The sequence below is a fragment of the Myodes glareolus genome, chromosome 2 (genome assembly GCF_982192425.1).
Source record: "Myodes glareolus chromosome 2, mMyoGla1.1, whole genome shotgun sequence".
Taxonomy (NCBI): domain Eukaryota; kingdom Metazoa; phylum Chordata; class Mammalia; order Rodentia; family Cricetidae; genus Myodes; species Myodes glareolus.
In genome coordinates this window covers 97,886,994-97,901,934 of record NC_142027.1, presented here as the reverse complement: position 1 = coordinate 97,901,934, position 14,941 = coordinate 97,886,994, and the positions used below count along the sequence as shown (strand labels likewise).

The 14,941-nt window shown below is 50.4% G+C and overlaps 1 protein-coding gene across 2 annotated transcripts in view; it reads right to left on the bottom strand.

Moving 5' to 3' along the window:
* Txnrd2 (thioredoxin reductase 2) overlaps positions 1 to 14,941 on the bottom strand; it is a 53,781-nt gene that overhangs the window by 11,839 nt on the left and 27,001 nt on the right. For both annotated transcript variants that reach the window (XM_048452305.3, XM_048452306.3), the window contains exons 9-11: positions 13,650 to 13,669; positions 12,815 to 12,906; positions 10,753 to 10,927 (exon numbers count right to left, since the gene is read on the bottom strand). In XM_048452305.3, the coding sequence (XP_048308262.2) occupies positions 10,753 to 10,927; positions 12,815 to 12,906; positions 13,650 to 13,669 (287 nt within the window). The remainder of the gene's footprint in view (positions 1 to 10,752; positions 10,928 to 12,814; positions 12,907 to 13,649; positions 13,670 to 14,941) is intronic.

The following is a 14,941-nucleotide window of genomic DNA, read 5'->3' as shown; positions in this document are numbered from 1 at the left end:
AAAGGGACCAGCGTGGGACCCAGACAAGATGAGGCACAGGTTTCAAAGGAGACCAACCTCCACACTGTTGCCCTTGTCACAGGCCCTTGATTTATGCGTTTGAATTTCAGCACAAGCAGCCCTGATGCCGATGACAAGAGGAACTCCTGACACCACCTGAGGGGTCTTATAGATGGGACAGGTACAAAAGTCTCCAGTGCAGAGGTAGTGTTCCCCTTCTAAAGATGGGGTGCATTCACGGACATGTGCGTGCATACACTCACACGCATGCACGCACACATGTATGCACATACCCCCCCCCAAAGAAATCATTGAAAAGACTAAGAGCAGTGTCCTATAGAAAGGAGAGAGAGCAGGTGCAGTGACACACGCCTGCCACCACAGTACTCAGGCAGATGAGACAGGAGGATCACCGAAAGCTCCAAGCCAGTCAAGGCTGCAGAAAGGGTTCCAGGCCAGCCATAGCTCACTGCAGGCCCTGTCTCAGGTAAAACAAACAAAAGGACAAGAAGACGACGGTGGGACAGAGGTGAAAGTACTTGTCTAAACACATTCTTTGACACTTTGATTTTCTGAGTTTTTTTTGATGCTTATACAAAGTTTATACATTCAAAAGAGACATTAACACAGGGAAAATTCTAAAAACCACAAACAAATTTAAACAAATGAACCTGTAAGAGAATGAAGACTGTAAGAGAGCAGATGACAGGACTATGGCAGCCCTCTCAGCATTCTCAGGGGACAGTTCCAGGACCCCTTCCCAAACCAAGAATCCACATCCTGATGCTGTGACAGCCTGCCCCATCCTCTGTGCACTTGGCCTGTCTTTAGATGACTCCTGACATCTATCAATGTCACTGGTAGGTGAGGCTATGCTGCCACTAGGGGAACAAGAAAATACATTGTGCATGTGCTCGGTACAGTGCAATAACAAAATATTTTGGGTTGGGTATTTTTGCTCAATTGGCAGACTGCCTGAATAACAAGTATGAAGTCCTGGGTTCAATTTTAGCACCATAAATCAAATGTTTACACACGCCTATAATACCAGCACAGGGATGGGGGGTATGGAAGAAGGGGACCAGAAGTCAAAGACATCCTTGGCTATGCAGAATGTTTGGGGCCATCCTGGGCTACAGAAGACTGTCTCAAGAACAGCAACAGACAAACAGCAGCAGAACACTTACTCCACATGCACGAGGTTTCATTGCTAGCACTAATAAAAACATATCTACCCTCAGTGACTCCAGAGTTGTGGGAACCCACAGATGCACAGGCCAATGGTTCCAAAGAGACAGAGAAGCTCGTGTTTCCATGGTGTGGATTCTATCTTAACGTGGAAGTTACAAAAATATCCATGTGCCATCCAAGAAGGACTGTTAATATCCTGAAATATCAAATTCATTTGTGTGTTTTTGGTTTTCCAAGACAGTGTTTCTCTATGTATCTTTGGAGCCTGTCCTGAAACTAGCTCTGTAGAACAGACTGACCTTGAACTCACAGAGATTCACCTGCCTTTGCTTCCTGACTGCTGGGATTAAAGGCATGTGCCACCACCACTTGGTTGAAATGTCAAATTTATACTGAAAAGTCATGGTTTCTTCTCTTTTTTAAAACATGAAGTTCTTGACCACAAAAAAAGGACTTGAAGCACAAAGAGCCCTGAGCGGCCCTGGTTTTAGCCTGGGCTCTCTGACACTTCCTACCCAAGACACCAGGCTCTACAGAGCTACAAGGAAGCATCCAAGCCTGAGCAGAGTCCTGCAGGCTGTGCTGTGCAGAAAGGCAGCATATCTCAAAGGGAAGACACCACTGATCAGGGTGACCTCAGGGAAGTGGCTCTGGCCTATCTGTGTAAATTGTGGGGTATCTCTTGGTCCATGTGGGCCACATATGAGCTAACTGGCTGGCACTTCTTCACATAGTTCTTTACTGGGTGGGCACTCTTCCACTTCCCCAGATGCCTGGGACTCCTCTGAAGTGCTTGCCCCTCTCTGTCCACCCTGGGATGTCTCCTCCAGACAAGCTCCGAGAGTCAACTCCCACCAACAGATGATCTGCATGGACAGACAAGGACCTGTGTCTCACCAGGAGAGCTAGCAGCTGGGGCTGTGTAAGGAGCATGCTGACTGGAGCCAACAGTGAGAGTAAACAAATTCACGTCCTGCCCAGATTCTCAAAATAGGCCTGCGACCCCCACCAGGCAACCAGTAATGGTGCTGAATATGCAGACTGGTAGTCCCCAGACCACAGGCCTCAGCTTGCCCTCTTTGGCACATCCCCTGTAGCTGTCCAGCAAACTGTGCAGAGCTGAGAGGTAATGGGCTTCCAGACAGTGTGAGCTGCATCATGCTCATTCTCAGCTTTAGTTTTGGGTGCACAGCCAAGAACAGGGATGGGACAGGATTGTCTCTCGGTGTCAGTATGTCTGTCCCCTCACATTCCATACAGTTCTGGGCCTTCGGGGAGGGTAGCATATGAGATTTATCATGGCTCAGCTGTCAGGGGAGGTCCCCTTTGCCTTGAATCCAGATGACGGTGGTCCCTGAGTGGGTGGATGTCCCCCAGAGCCAGGATGCTTACGCTGCTCAGGAGCTCCAGACAATTCCCCAGTGACAGAGGTGATCTGGCATCAAAGGCATAGTTCCCACAGTTCTTGGTATCTGGGACAAGCTAGACTTTAGTGTGCAATGTCCAGGAAGTGGGTGGCGCCCACCTAAACATCTGGCAGATGAAGCTTTAAGACTCCAGCTGTTATGGTGGATGGGGAAGTCAAAACACTGAGGCTCAGCTAAGCCTGGCTGCTATAGTTGGCTTGGGCCTGGCTCCAGCCTCTTGGTACTATGCAGCCACAGGAACCAGGAGTGGGCAGGCGGGCACCATGGGGATCAGCCTAGATTCAGGCAGTGGGAGGCCACATCAGAGGAAGGAGCTGGGCCCTATGGGTAGGGCTGGAGCACATGAGAGGAGGCAAAGACTCTGTAGGTTAGGGGCCCGTGGCTCAATCCTTGGGGGTCTTCTCTGGCTGCTGAGTCCAGCTTGCTGTACTCACTGCCTCCTGGTAATTGTTGTGCTGGAGTTGGAGTGGCCAAACTGGCAGCCTGCTCTATTCAGGACACACCATGTTCATGATTGCCCCTACATGTATGCCCACCTGATCCTGTGAGGTCAAGAGCATCTCTTTGTGTTCCTTATGGTAACTATGGTAACTACTGATCTTGCAGATGCAAGGAGTCCCATATCAAGGTCCTTATGGAAATAAAGATACAATAAAAAGATGCTGAAGACAGAAATACATTCTGATAAATGTGTCACTGAGTAGTTTGACATTGTGTGAGGATAAGAGTATTCTTACACAAACCTAGACGATCTAGCCTACCTTCCAGGTAGACCTGTGTGGTTCACATGCGTAGCCTTTTGTTGCTAGGCTACAACAGCATACAGCACTCACTACACTGAGTGCTACAGACAACTGCACCACAGCAGGTCTGTGCTTCTAAACAGGTTTATTTCCATGTGTATTGCTGCAGCATTATAACAGTCTTGAAGCCACTGTACCATAAGAGGTTTTTTTTTAGCACTGGGATAATCTCCCGGGAAGGCTGGTTCAGAATTACAATGCATACATTTGAAAGTAGTACCAGGAGAGAAGGCAGGGGAGGAACTAAGTACCCGTCATGGTCTATTGCAAAGCCAAGATTTCCTAGGACATGTTGTATATATACATTTGGGAAGTACAGGAGCATGTGAGCCAAGTCTGCAGTGTAAGGAACAAATTCCTGGGTGGTTGGATAGAGGAGGAGCAAACAGTGTGGCAAAGAACTTGGCTAGTGTGTGGCAAGTGGTTTGTTACTGCTCTGGAAGAGATAGGAGAGGAAGGTGGGAAGGACCGAGACAGGCAGTCATGGCTACACAGAGGCCTAGAAAGCAGTTATCAGCATGATGTGGCCCAGAGGCCAGAGAGGCTGTCTTTTCCCAGGTATCCTCTATGTTGGGATTATTCTCTGAAACTGAGACAAACCCTGCAGCCAGGGTACAGACCACGGGGGTGGGGGGGAGAAGGGCGAGCATGACCTCAGACATAGCCTCACAACTCCCTCAAGCTCTGCTCTCTCCCTTGGGATCAGAGCTGGGTCCGATCTCCCTCCTGGCACTGAGGGCCCATCAGAGCTGTAGGACCTCCTGAGCTCAGGTCTTGAACCCAGGGAAAGCAGAAAACAGATGCCAGGTGGCAAGCAGGGGTCATCCTCCTAAACAGGTGGCTCTAGGCACTCCGGAGTCAGTGACACATTCACAAAGTGAGAAGCAAGGTACGAGCCAATATGCTGAGCAATGTCCTCAGCAAACACAGAAGTCATGCTCAGGCTACGCCGGAGGGCGGCCATGTTTGTCACTGTGCACTGTGCCCAGAGCCAGTTAGTTAAGTTTCTGTGGTGTCATCCCACAGCCTCAGCTCTGGAACAAGTGCGGCGGTGGGAGACATTCGGGGCTCCTGGGGCTCTACTGCTACACTCTAGCAGGAAGGAGGCCTGGAGCATTCTGTGCCACGTGTCTGCTGATCCTCAGAGAAAGGGAAGCTAGCCTGGAGGAAAGCGGCTTTCCGGCTTGTGACAAGTAGGTTTGTTTTATTTTGTTTGTGTTGTTGTTGTTGTTTTTAACACTCTGGCCTTGGTGCAGCACTTCTCCTGTTGTGTTAATTTGCACTTCTCTGACGACTAGTAAGATGGTTTCCTGCCTCCTGTTTACTAAAGGTATTTCTTTGGCAAACTGCTGATCCCTGACTCTGCCTGTCGCCTCTCTTGCATTACACGAGCTTCACATGTGCCCGATACCTGTGCTCTGTCATCTCTCCTACGATGACGGCACACAAACCATGTTCAGATGTGCTCTTCCTTTCCTCTGGCATAGGCCCAGAGCATGTGTGCTGAGGACCTCTGGCCGTCACCTCCCCAGCATGCCCCTCAACACACACACACACCCTCCTGGAGAGATGACCCTTCCCCAAGAAGTGACTAGAGAGGGCAGCAGGCCAACTGAATGATAAGGCAGCCATCAGTCATTACCACCTACTCTGCTGGATACAGGGCTATGTAGGTGGAAGGCCACAGGCAGCACCCTGCGCCTCTATGATCCACGCTAGTTAAACAAGCATGCCCTCCAATTTCATGCCTGCCTACAGCACATGTTCCCACCAGGGAAGGGCAATCCGTGAAATGAGGTGAGATTTAAGTGCCAGCAGGAACAGGGAGGGTGGATGAGGGGCTGTGATCCAAACTGATATAGCCACACCAGGTGGCACAGAGTTGGACAGAGAAGTGCACGCTGAGACAGTCTGAGGTCCACAAAGGCCCGTGTAGAGAGCCTAGGCAACAGTCCCATGAAGCCCCCAGTGCTACTCAAATGTCCTGAGCCTGGCCTATTGCTTGCCTGTTCCATTTAGGCTGTTTTGTTTTTAAATTACTCTTCACCTTATTCTGTGTTCATGGGTTCTTTTTTTGTAGGCAGGATTTTATGTAAACCATGCTAGTCTCCAACTCACTGCGCCGCTGAGGATGATCTTGAATTGATCCTCCTTCCTGCCTTCCCAGTGCTGGGGTTACAGGTATGTGACTTTTTATGCCCAGTTTCTGTGAGGCTAACTCAATCAAGGGCTATATGATTGACAGGCAAGCACTCTACCAACTGAGTTACGTCCCTAGCCTTTTAGTCTTTTTTGGAGTGAGGAATTGGGGGGTAGAGTCATATTCTGTAGCTCAGGTTGGTTCCAAACTCCCTATATAGCCCATGTTCCCCTGGGAATCATGGCAATCCTTCCGCCTCTGAGTGCAGGGTTTGCAGGTGAGAGCCACCAGGCCAGCTCTCTTCATTGTTCAATCATTTACTTAGTTCTGAGGAGTGAACTCCGGACCTCCAGCATACCATGCTGTCTCCTGCTAAACCCAAACCTCTTCCCCTTCCTCTCCTCATCCTTCTCATTTTTTATTATGGCCCTGACTCACCCCTTGGGCCCACCTACAGCTGAGGGCCCCAGGAACACTCTGTCACCTGCAAGACACACAGTGGGGTGACCCTAGACTAGGTTGTGTCCACGCTCCGCTCCTTTTCAGAGTCTTAGCTCAGCACCAAGTGCCAGGAATCAAGCCACATCTCAAAACCTTCAGGCATCCCAAAGCTGGCCTTCTCGTTTGTTGAGCTCAGGACACTCCTAGTGCTAGGTGTTCACCTGTGTGGAGCTCGATTCTGTTTATTCTCCTACCCCTGTCCCTGCTGCATGGCACTCAGTACTGGGGAGGGCTTGCTTGACTGTGCCAGTCATACGGGTATGTCATTTGCATATATACAAACAGGTAGTCCTGGGTGGGAATGGAGAGCCAGACTACATAGCGCATCCTGGGCTGAGGTTGGGTCCCAAGATTGGGTGTTCCCACACAGCTTCCCTGTGCCCTGCCTCCCTGGACGTGGGCCAGATGGAAGCTGGGAAGTCTAATCCCAATGCCTAATAGCCAGGACTGACTGGCTACTCTCACACCGTTTCAAAGGCCCAGACCTAGACTTGACTCACGCAGATGATGACAGTGAAGACAAGATACTAGGTTGTCTAAGATGAATTCTTAGCAGGAAAAAATGGCTTAGTAGTCGGGGTGAAAGCCAGGCGAGTTCCTCCCCCAGGTCTCACCTGCCACTCTTCCTCTTTAGGCAGGTTCCTCAGACAGGCACACTGTCGTCCCCAGCTCTCAATGTGGACTATGTAGGCGCAGCAAAGCCCCTGCTTCACAGGCTGGGAAGGAGTCCTGTGACCCAGGAATGAATGTGCCACAGCCTTGTCTCTCCTGGGTGGGAGCAGAGAACTGCCTGGATGTGTTCTGGCAGCCAAGGGCAAAGGTCAGTCTCCGCTCAGTTTCCCAAGGCTGTTCTCCAGAGGCTCCACATGCCTTCCTTAAAACCAAGTCTCAGCTCAGCTGAAGTACAGCCAGGCCTCAGAGAAGGCATCTGTGGGGGCTCGCCTGGGCCAGCTCCCGTGACAGCACCAATTCAGGCCACAACTGGTTAACTCCTGGCTAGGCAGAGCAGATCCCGCCTGCCTGGACTGCAGGCTGACTGTCTTCACTCAGCGCTGTAATCGGCACATCTGCAGACAGGAAATCCTCCTCGCTGAGGTTCCCAGTCTATTATCTGAGACACCTGGTGTGGGCGGGTGATTCAGAGACAAACAATGAGGGGCCCCTGCACAGCAATTAACTGCTTTAACTGCTAATATGTTTAATCCACCACTGGAGATCAAGGCTGTGTGGAGGAAAAGGCTGGCTGCCCCTCCTGGCTTCCAGAGGGCAGCCCCACTTTGCCATGGCTGCAGTCTCACAATCTCACTGCCTACAGAACACTGGCTCACTCAGGTATAGGGTGCGCTCAGGTAGAGGGTGCAGGGCCTCTCCTGTCCATAGGTGTCATAGGGGCCCAGAAGAGCATCCATCCCTTTTCTTAAATGTCCCTCAAAGTCCAGCTTGTTGGGATGCAAAGCACGATCCACAGAGATGTCTGAGGTACCAGCTATGCAGCTGTGCATTTTATTTTAACCTCCCAGAGTGCATCATCTTATAGCAAGCAGAAATAATGCTTCGTTAAAGGCTTATCAGTGCAGACTTCAGAAAACAGTCCCAGTTGTTCAAGTGGGAAGTGGCTGCTGAATGTTTACAAAACCTGGCTCAGATGGGGGTGGTGAAGTCAGCACATGCCCGAGCGCCAGCCCCACCACCCAGAAGGCGTGCCAGAAACCGCTGCCGCCGCTGCCACAGCCCTGGGGAAGCAGGGTCAGAGGCCAAGGACTTCGAAAAGCTTCCACCCCCAGCATCAATCACTCCCGCAGCGTGTCTGGGGGATACTCTTTTTGAAAATAGAAAAAAGTAGAACAGACTCCCAGCAAGGGAGGGACAGAGGCTCTGCCTGATGAAGACCCCCTGGAACCAGGGGAACCAGACTTTGCAAAGGCACAGGCCCTACAGCACCTGACCACATGGTCGAGTGACAAGACAAGGGCTGGGCATGGTGATGCACTGTGGTGGCCCAAGACTGCAAGTGTGAGGCTAGTCTGGGCTACACTGGAAGTTCCAATCAGCCTGTCCTATGAAGGAGGCCCTATTACAAAGAACAAATCAAACAAGTGAAACAACAAAGGTAAGACAGGGTTCCATGTGCCCAAGGTGAGGAAAAGAGAACTGGGAAGGGGGAGGCAAGAAAAAGCTGTCTCCTTGCCAGTTACAAGTTTGAGATAAACCAGATACTTTGGGGTCTAAGATGTCACCCAATCTTTCTTCGTTTTCTTCTGTTTTGTTTTTGTTGCTGTTGTTTTGCTGTTGTTTTTTGACACAGGATTTCTCTGTACAACAGCCCCGGCTGTCTTGGAATGGCTCTGAAGATCAGGTTGGCCTTAAACTCACAGAGATCCTCCTGCCTCTGCTTCCTGAGTGCTGGGATTAAAGGCGTGCACCACCACCACCTGGCCCATCACCTAATCTTCTGTACTGTTCACAATGAATTTATTTAAACGTTAATTTTTACTCTCTGGTCAGCTTTGACTAGGGTGAGGCTATATTCGTGCTGGGACACTCAGGTCCACAGTCGCACCCTCTTCTGTGTAATCTGAATCAGTCCATCTCCTCTGAACAACTCAGGAGAAAGTTTATTCCCAGAAACATTGCTCTGCGATGCAGCCCTGTTCCTTAGGAAGTCCATTCTGGCACACCTGGAGACCACCTGTCTTATTAAGATGGAGCAAAAAGAAGTTTCCAAGGGTGATCTGGTTTCTGAGCCCTAGCCCACATTAGATAGACTCCAGAGACCCAGACAATCTGGGACAAAGCTCTAAGGTAAGTTTCTGTTGATCCAGGTTCACCCTATGTCAATGTGTAAATTCATAAGGAAGTCAGGAACACTAGAAGCCCAAACTAGAAAGTATTCACACTGAGGTGGGCAGGGCTGTTCACATGGGGATGTGTGTGCATATGTTACCTCACCAATAAGGACCCATGGTGCTCCATATGAACCCCATTCACCATGGCCAGTATGCTGGTCTCCCAGTATGCCTGTGACAGGAACAGCATCTTGGATCTCTGTTCTTGCCACTGACTGCTGGCTGAGCCTCCACATAGACCCTGATCCTGCAGGCATTCTCCTGGCATCTATCTGGCAAAGTCAGCAATAGCTAAGTATGTACAGCCTCGCCTGCTAGGCCAGCATAAAAAACTGGGCCTACCATCCATGGCAAGCAGAAGGATGAGAGCAAGGCTACGTAGTGACAGCCAAAGCACACCTGCTGGGATGGAACCCAGGCCCGGGACATGCTAGGCAAGCCTCTGTTAATGAACCACATCCTCTGGCCTGTATCAACACAGCTAGCTTGCAGACATTTGTGTTCACTACAATAGTACTGACAATAACCAAAAGGTGAAAGCAGCCTGCATGTCCATCAACAGACGGATGGATAAACAAAATTGTTCAACGTTAAAAAGGAAGGAAATTATGACACATGCTAACACATGGATAAACCTTGAGGACATTATGATAAGTGACTCAGGCCAGAAACAAAAAGATCAATGCTGTAAGAGTCCATTTACGAGTTCCTGGAGTGATCAAACTAAGATAGAAAGTGGAGTGGTGGGTGCCAGGGCAGGAGGAAGCTAACATGCAGTAAGTAAGGGGCTTCAGAGTGGAATAATGCTCTGCAAACGGATGGTGGTGATGGCTGCACAGTAGTGTGAATGCTATTACTGCCTCAGAGCTGGGTACCAAATAATTAAAATAGAACACTTCATGTTATACGCATGACTGCCACTTTTAAAACTTAAAAATATGTCACTGTGTGTTCCTGTGAAAACACATGTGTATGCCGGTATGCACTCATATGTGTGCATATGTGTGAAGGCCAGATGGTAACCTAAGGTGTCTTTCCTCAGGGGCTGTCCCCCTTGTTTCATTGAGACATGGCTGGAGTTCACGGAACAGGTTAGGCTGCCTATCCAGCAAGTCCCAGGGGTCCACCTGCTTCTGCCTCCCTAGCTGTGGAATTACAAAGTAGGCTCCACCAACTCCAATTTTAATGTGGGTGCTGAGGAGCAAACTCATGCAGCAAGCATTTACCGACTAACAGTCTCTGCAGCTCTCTATCATTTTTATGAGAAAAACAACTGGTGTAAATCTGGTGTGATGTGCAAGCCTAGAATCCCAGTACTTGGGTCATAGGGACAGGAAGCTGAGTTCCAGCCCATCTTTGGCTACAATGGAGCTTGAGGTTAACCTGGGCTATATGAGACACCTGCCTCAAAGCGAGCAAACATTCAAGATAGATCTATCAAAATTTAAGCCCTCTAGGAAATCTCTAGGATTTATGCTGAAGCCTTAGAAACAATTCACGAAGGCTTGTGGAAGGCCTCACACACCTTTCCTGGAGGATTATGCCTGGGGACACCACCAACCCTCTTCTTTGGCTTGCCTTTCCAGAACAACACATGGCAATGGAAAAAGAAAGAGAGGAATAGTGTGTCTGGGACAGCCAGGTGTAGGTACTGCGTCCATAGGCTTTCACAGTGGCCTGTGGCCTGCAAGGTGTACCAGGCAGTGGCCAACCTGCTTAGGAGTCAGCAGAGTGGGGCACCCAGGAGGGCAGGATAGGAAGGGTAAAGACTCCTCTTCCAAAGGAATTGGTTCTGCTGGTTCCCTTGAGCTAGAGAGTGTATGTGTGACTCGTCGCATTCTTACCTATGGCCCACAGGACAGTATCAAAGGTGCCTGTGTCCTCCTTGCCAGAGGCGCGGTCCTTCCAGGTGACCTGCAGTTGACCAGTTGGAAGTTTTTTGATGACGGAGGGGATGCAGCCTTTCAGGAATCGGGTACCATGAGATTCCATGTGCTCTGTGACCAAAGATGACATTTGCTGCAAAGCACAACAAGACACCATGAGGACCAGGTCACTATTGGCAGTAGGCACTGAGAGCAGTCCTAGCCTTTCACCTTGCTCTCAAATGCCCGGCAGGGCCAAAACAGGGCTCTGTCCAGAGAAGATGGGGTGCTCACTACCCCCACCCCTGGGTCCCACTGTTCTACGATTCTGGAGATCAAGTTGGGAGGCCAAGCTACCTCCTGGCTCCCACTTCCCAGACCTGAGACTGGTCAGGGCATATTTAGTTTTAGCCTCCTCTCTCGCAGTCATGGGATCTCTGTCCCAGTTCAGGTAGCTGGCCTACCACTCCCCACCCGGTCTCCCCTGGGAGTCACCAACGTCCCCTCACTGCCATCAGGAAGCTGGGGGAGCTGACAGAAGACTCTGAGTCCCAGGAAATGCAAGAACAGCAGTGTAGGCCTGGACTGGGGGGTGGTGAAGGTGTTGCAATCAGCTCCTTGCCCACAGGGCCCCATGTGTCACCAGGCCTCACCGTGGCCCAGCCAGTCCATACACAGCTCTGCAGTTAAGCCGGGCCAACAGCAGAGACTAGACACAGCTGCCTGGAGGCATGAACAACCACCATTTAAAACCTGTGCTATCTGCTTGAGTGAGGGGGTTCATGCTGGATCACATGTATGAGGAGCCCTTTATTATCAGGGATCAAATCTCAATTTGCCACAAACAAAGGAACTGACTCATTAGCTGCTTAACACTCTACATGCTACCAGATGCCTGGTGGACTCAGACGTGCAAGTCTCTAGGGGGAACTAAGGGACCTGCTCAGTGCCCAGCGCGCCTGAGACTCCAGCCCTCTTCCCTGCAGGCCCCTTTACCTATTGGGCCTCTTCTACATCTGCAGCCTGTCTGCTGCCAACATGTCCCCTGGCAGCAGGAAACCCTTAGGCTCCCCAGATGTTGTCCCTGTAGAGGGGCTTGGTATGCATACTCTTGGCTGCAGTGGCACAGCTTTTGGATGAAGTCACACACAGCTACACTGGGATGGAGAGGTGTTTGTAGGGTTGGGTGATGGACGCAGGGGTCATGAGACCATCGACCCAGTGCATTACATATTCAGCTGACTTTGCCAGGCTTCTCTAATCAGAGTTTAGCATGATCAAGGACTGGATTATCTTTGGTAGAGTGGTGTGGGAAGTCTTTCTGTATATGTGTTGCTTTTATTGGTTAATGAATAAAGAAACTGCCTTGGCCTGTGATGGGTGGAATAGAGCTAGGCAGAGAAAACTAAACTGAATGCTGGGAGAAAGAAGGCAGAGTCAGGAGATACCATGTAGCCACCAGAGGGGAAAGATGTGAGCTGCCAGCTGGAACTTTGTTGGTAGGCCACGAGCCTCGTGGTAAAATATAAATAATAAAAACGGGTTAATTTAATATGCAAGAGCTTGCTAGGAATATGATATAGTGATTGGCCAAGCACTGATTTAATTAATACAGTTTCTGAGTAGTTATTTAGGGAGGCTGAGCAGCCAGGAACAAACAAGCAGCCTCCTACTACAGTACAGGACATAGACTATTTGGCATCTCAAAGACAAACTCAAACTTAGATTTTAATGGGTGACTTATTTTGGGGGATAGGACTTGAAATACTACCCAGACTGGGGTCCACTCTTGGACTCAGATGATTCTTCTGCCTTAGCCTCTCAAGTGGTAGGAGTATAGGCTGGTACCAGGACACCTGGCTTTTAAGAACTGTTTTTGAAGATTCAGGCCTCTCCCCTCGGCCACACCTGCACTTGCTTGGGGCAGTGTAAGGTAGCCAAATAAATAAATAAATAAATAAATAAATAAATAAAAATAAAAAGAATGTGGCTTCGTGGGAGGAGCTGAGGTCAGGTGAGAACAGGGGCTCTTGGGCACTACCTGGTCAAAGCCGCGAAGGGGAATGCTGCGCATCATGACCGTGGTGTCCAGTCCAATGCCTGTGAGGAAGCCGGCACACTCTAGGGCTATGTCTTCAGGAGCAAGCTAAGGAACACTAACTGATTGTGAGTTAGGGAGCAGAGGGGCAACAGAGCCTGGACCCTGCTCCCACTGCCCAGGCCCCTGTTCCTGCTCAGCACTGAAAGCTCTGCTGAAAAGCTTCGGAGATCCCCAGGGGCCCAGGTCTCAAGTGCATAGAGCTGCCAGTCCCAGCTGCAAGCTCTCCCAACAGCACCCACAGGTCAAATAAGTTTATGCCTCCACAGGGCTTCCATCTGGCTCTGGTGTTTATTCTCAACCTTCAAGAGAGACGGCGGAGATTCGGCGGCGAGCTGCTGGCCAGACCCAGGGGAGAAGAGCCTTGGAGGCACAGTTGCCTGCGCTCCTAGGCTTAGCATTGGGGCTTTCATCTTCCCTTCTATATCCTGTCCTGACCCTGAGTCCCTTAGCGTTCCCCTCTTGACCCTTCCTGGTCTGACTTCTTCTCCTGCAGGGATGAGGTCAGACCAGGGCTGCTCTCAAGGGAGATGCTCAGTACAGCCATTGCGACCGCCTTGCAGCCTTCTCCAGCTGCCCCAGCAAGCTTAGTGTGAGGTTCAGGAAGCGGTAGCCTTCAAAGGTCAGCCTCAAACAGTTCCCCGGGCCCAGACCCCCAACCCTAACAGGTTCAGTTGAGTCCCCGTGCAAGAAAACAAAGCATCTCCTGGGAAGGAGAATAGTAAAGGGGCGGAGCATCATTCCTAAGGATGGCCATCTGCACTTCTGCAAAGGATACAACTGGCTCCAACCACCAACCTGCGGAGGAAGACAGCAAAGAGCACACAGAGTGAGTCCCAGCAAGGCTACACACTGTTGTTTCAAGGCTGGGAGGAAGACGGGCCCTGTAGCCTTCTTGCCAGTTACTCATAAGCAATGACAGTTGAGGCTGACTGTTCAAACAGGTGATGTCAAGGTACAGAACCCGCTTCCTAAAAGCTACAGCTATGAAATACAACACAGCAAACAGTGCTATTGAACCAGCAAATTGCCTGGTGGTGAAGGGTGCATGATCAGTGACAAATGACACCTGGCCTGTGAAAAGCACAGGCAGCACCAGGCACTGGTGGACATGTTGAGAGATGTCCCTCAGAAGCACAGGGCTTTCCTTCTGCCCACAGATGAGTCTTGCCTCTTGAGCCAGGATGGAAGCAGGAATGACCTGGTAGGACACTAAGAGGGTCAGAATGGGGAAAGGGGCTTATAGGAAGCAGCTTCCCGTGAGCAGAGCCTAGATCTGTCTGTCCAACCCCACTACATATGGGCCCAAGCCCCCCCACCTCTCTCTCTCTCTCTCTCTCTCTCTCTCTCACACACACACACACACACACACACATACACACACACCCTCCAGAGTCAGAACAAGACACTGTGACTCACTGAAAACAGTCTTTTTACTCTTCTCTTATGGGCAGGTCCACATTCCACATATATGCACAACAGGGACAAGCAAACATGAAAAGTCCTTTGCACGCACATACACACTGTGAACATACTAGTACAGACAAGTGGTCACACACACCTGTCCATATCCTCGCACATGCACACCCATGCAAAACACACAAGCACATATGTGCACACTCATGCAAAAGGGCTGAGGAAACAAGGATTCCCAGCCAGGGCGGCTGCATGTGGGTGGGCTCGTCAGATCACCCCTTCAGTCTTTGAACAAGAGCAGGTGATGTAAGGATGGATAAGCCTGATGTCAGTACTAATCCTGGCAAGTACTAATGATATAATTCCATTTCAAAAAGCGGCGGATCCCTCAGAATACTTGTGCAGGTGCCCTGCGGGAACCATCTGGCATGCTGCTTCTGCACAGGAGCTGGGGACAGAACTACACTGACTGGCTGAGTACAAGGTGGCCCCAGCTGGTCACACAAGCCCACTCGGCATGTGATGAACATGGACAGAGGATCCTGAGATCCCAAACAGGCCAGCAGAACAGAGGCACTTTCCCGGTCCCCAATGAATATACACAGGATGCAAGTGTGTGTCTATCTGCCTGCAAACGCCTACACAGGTGCAACG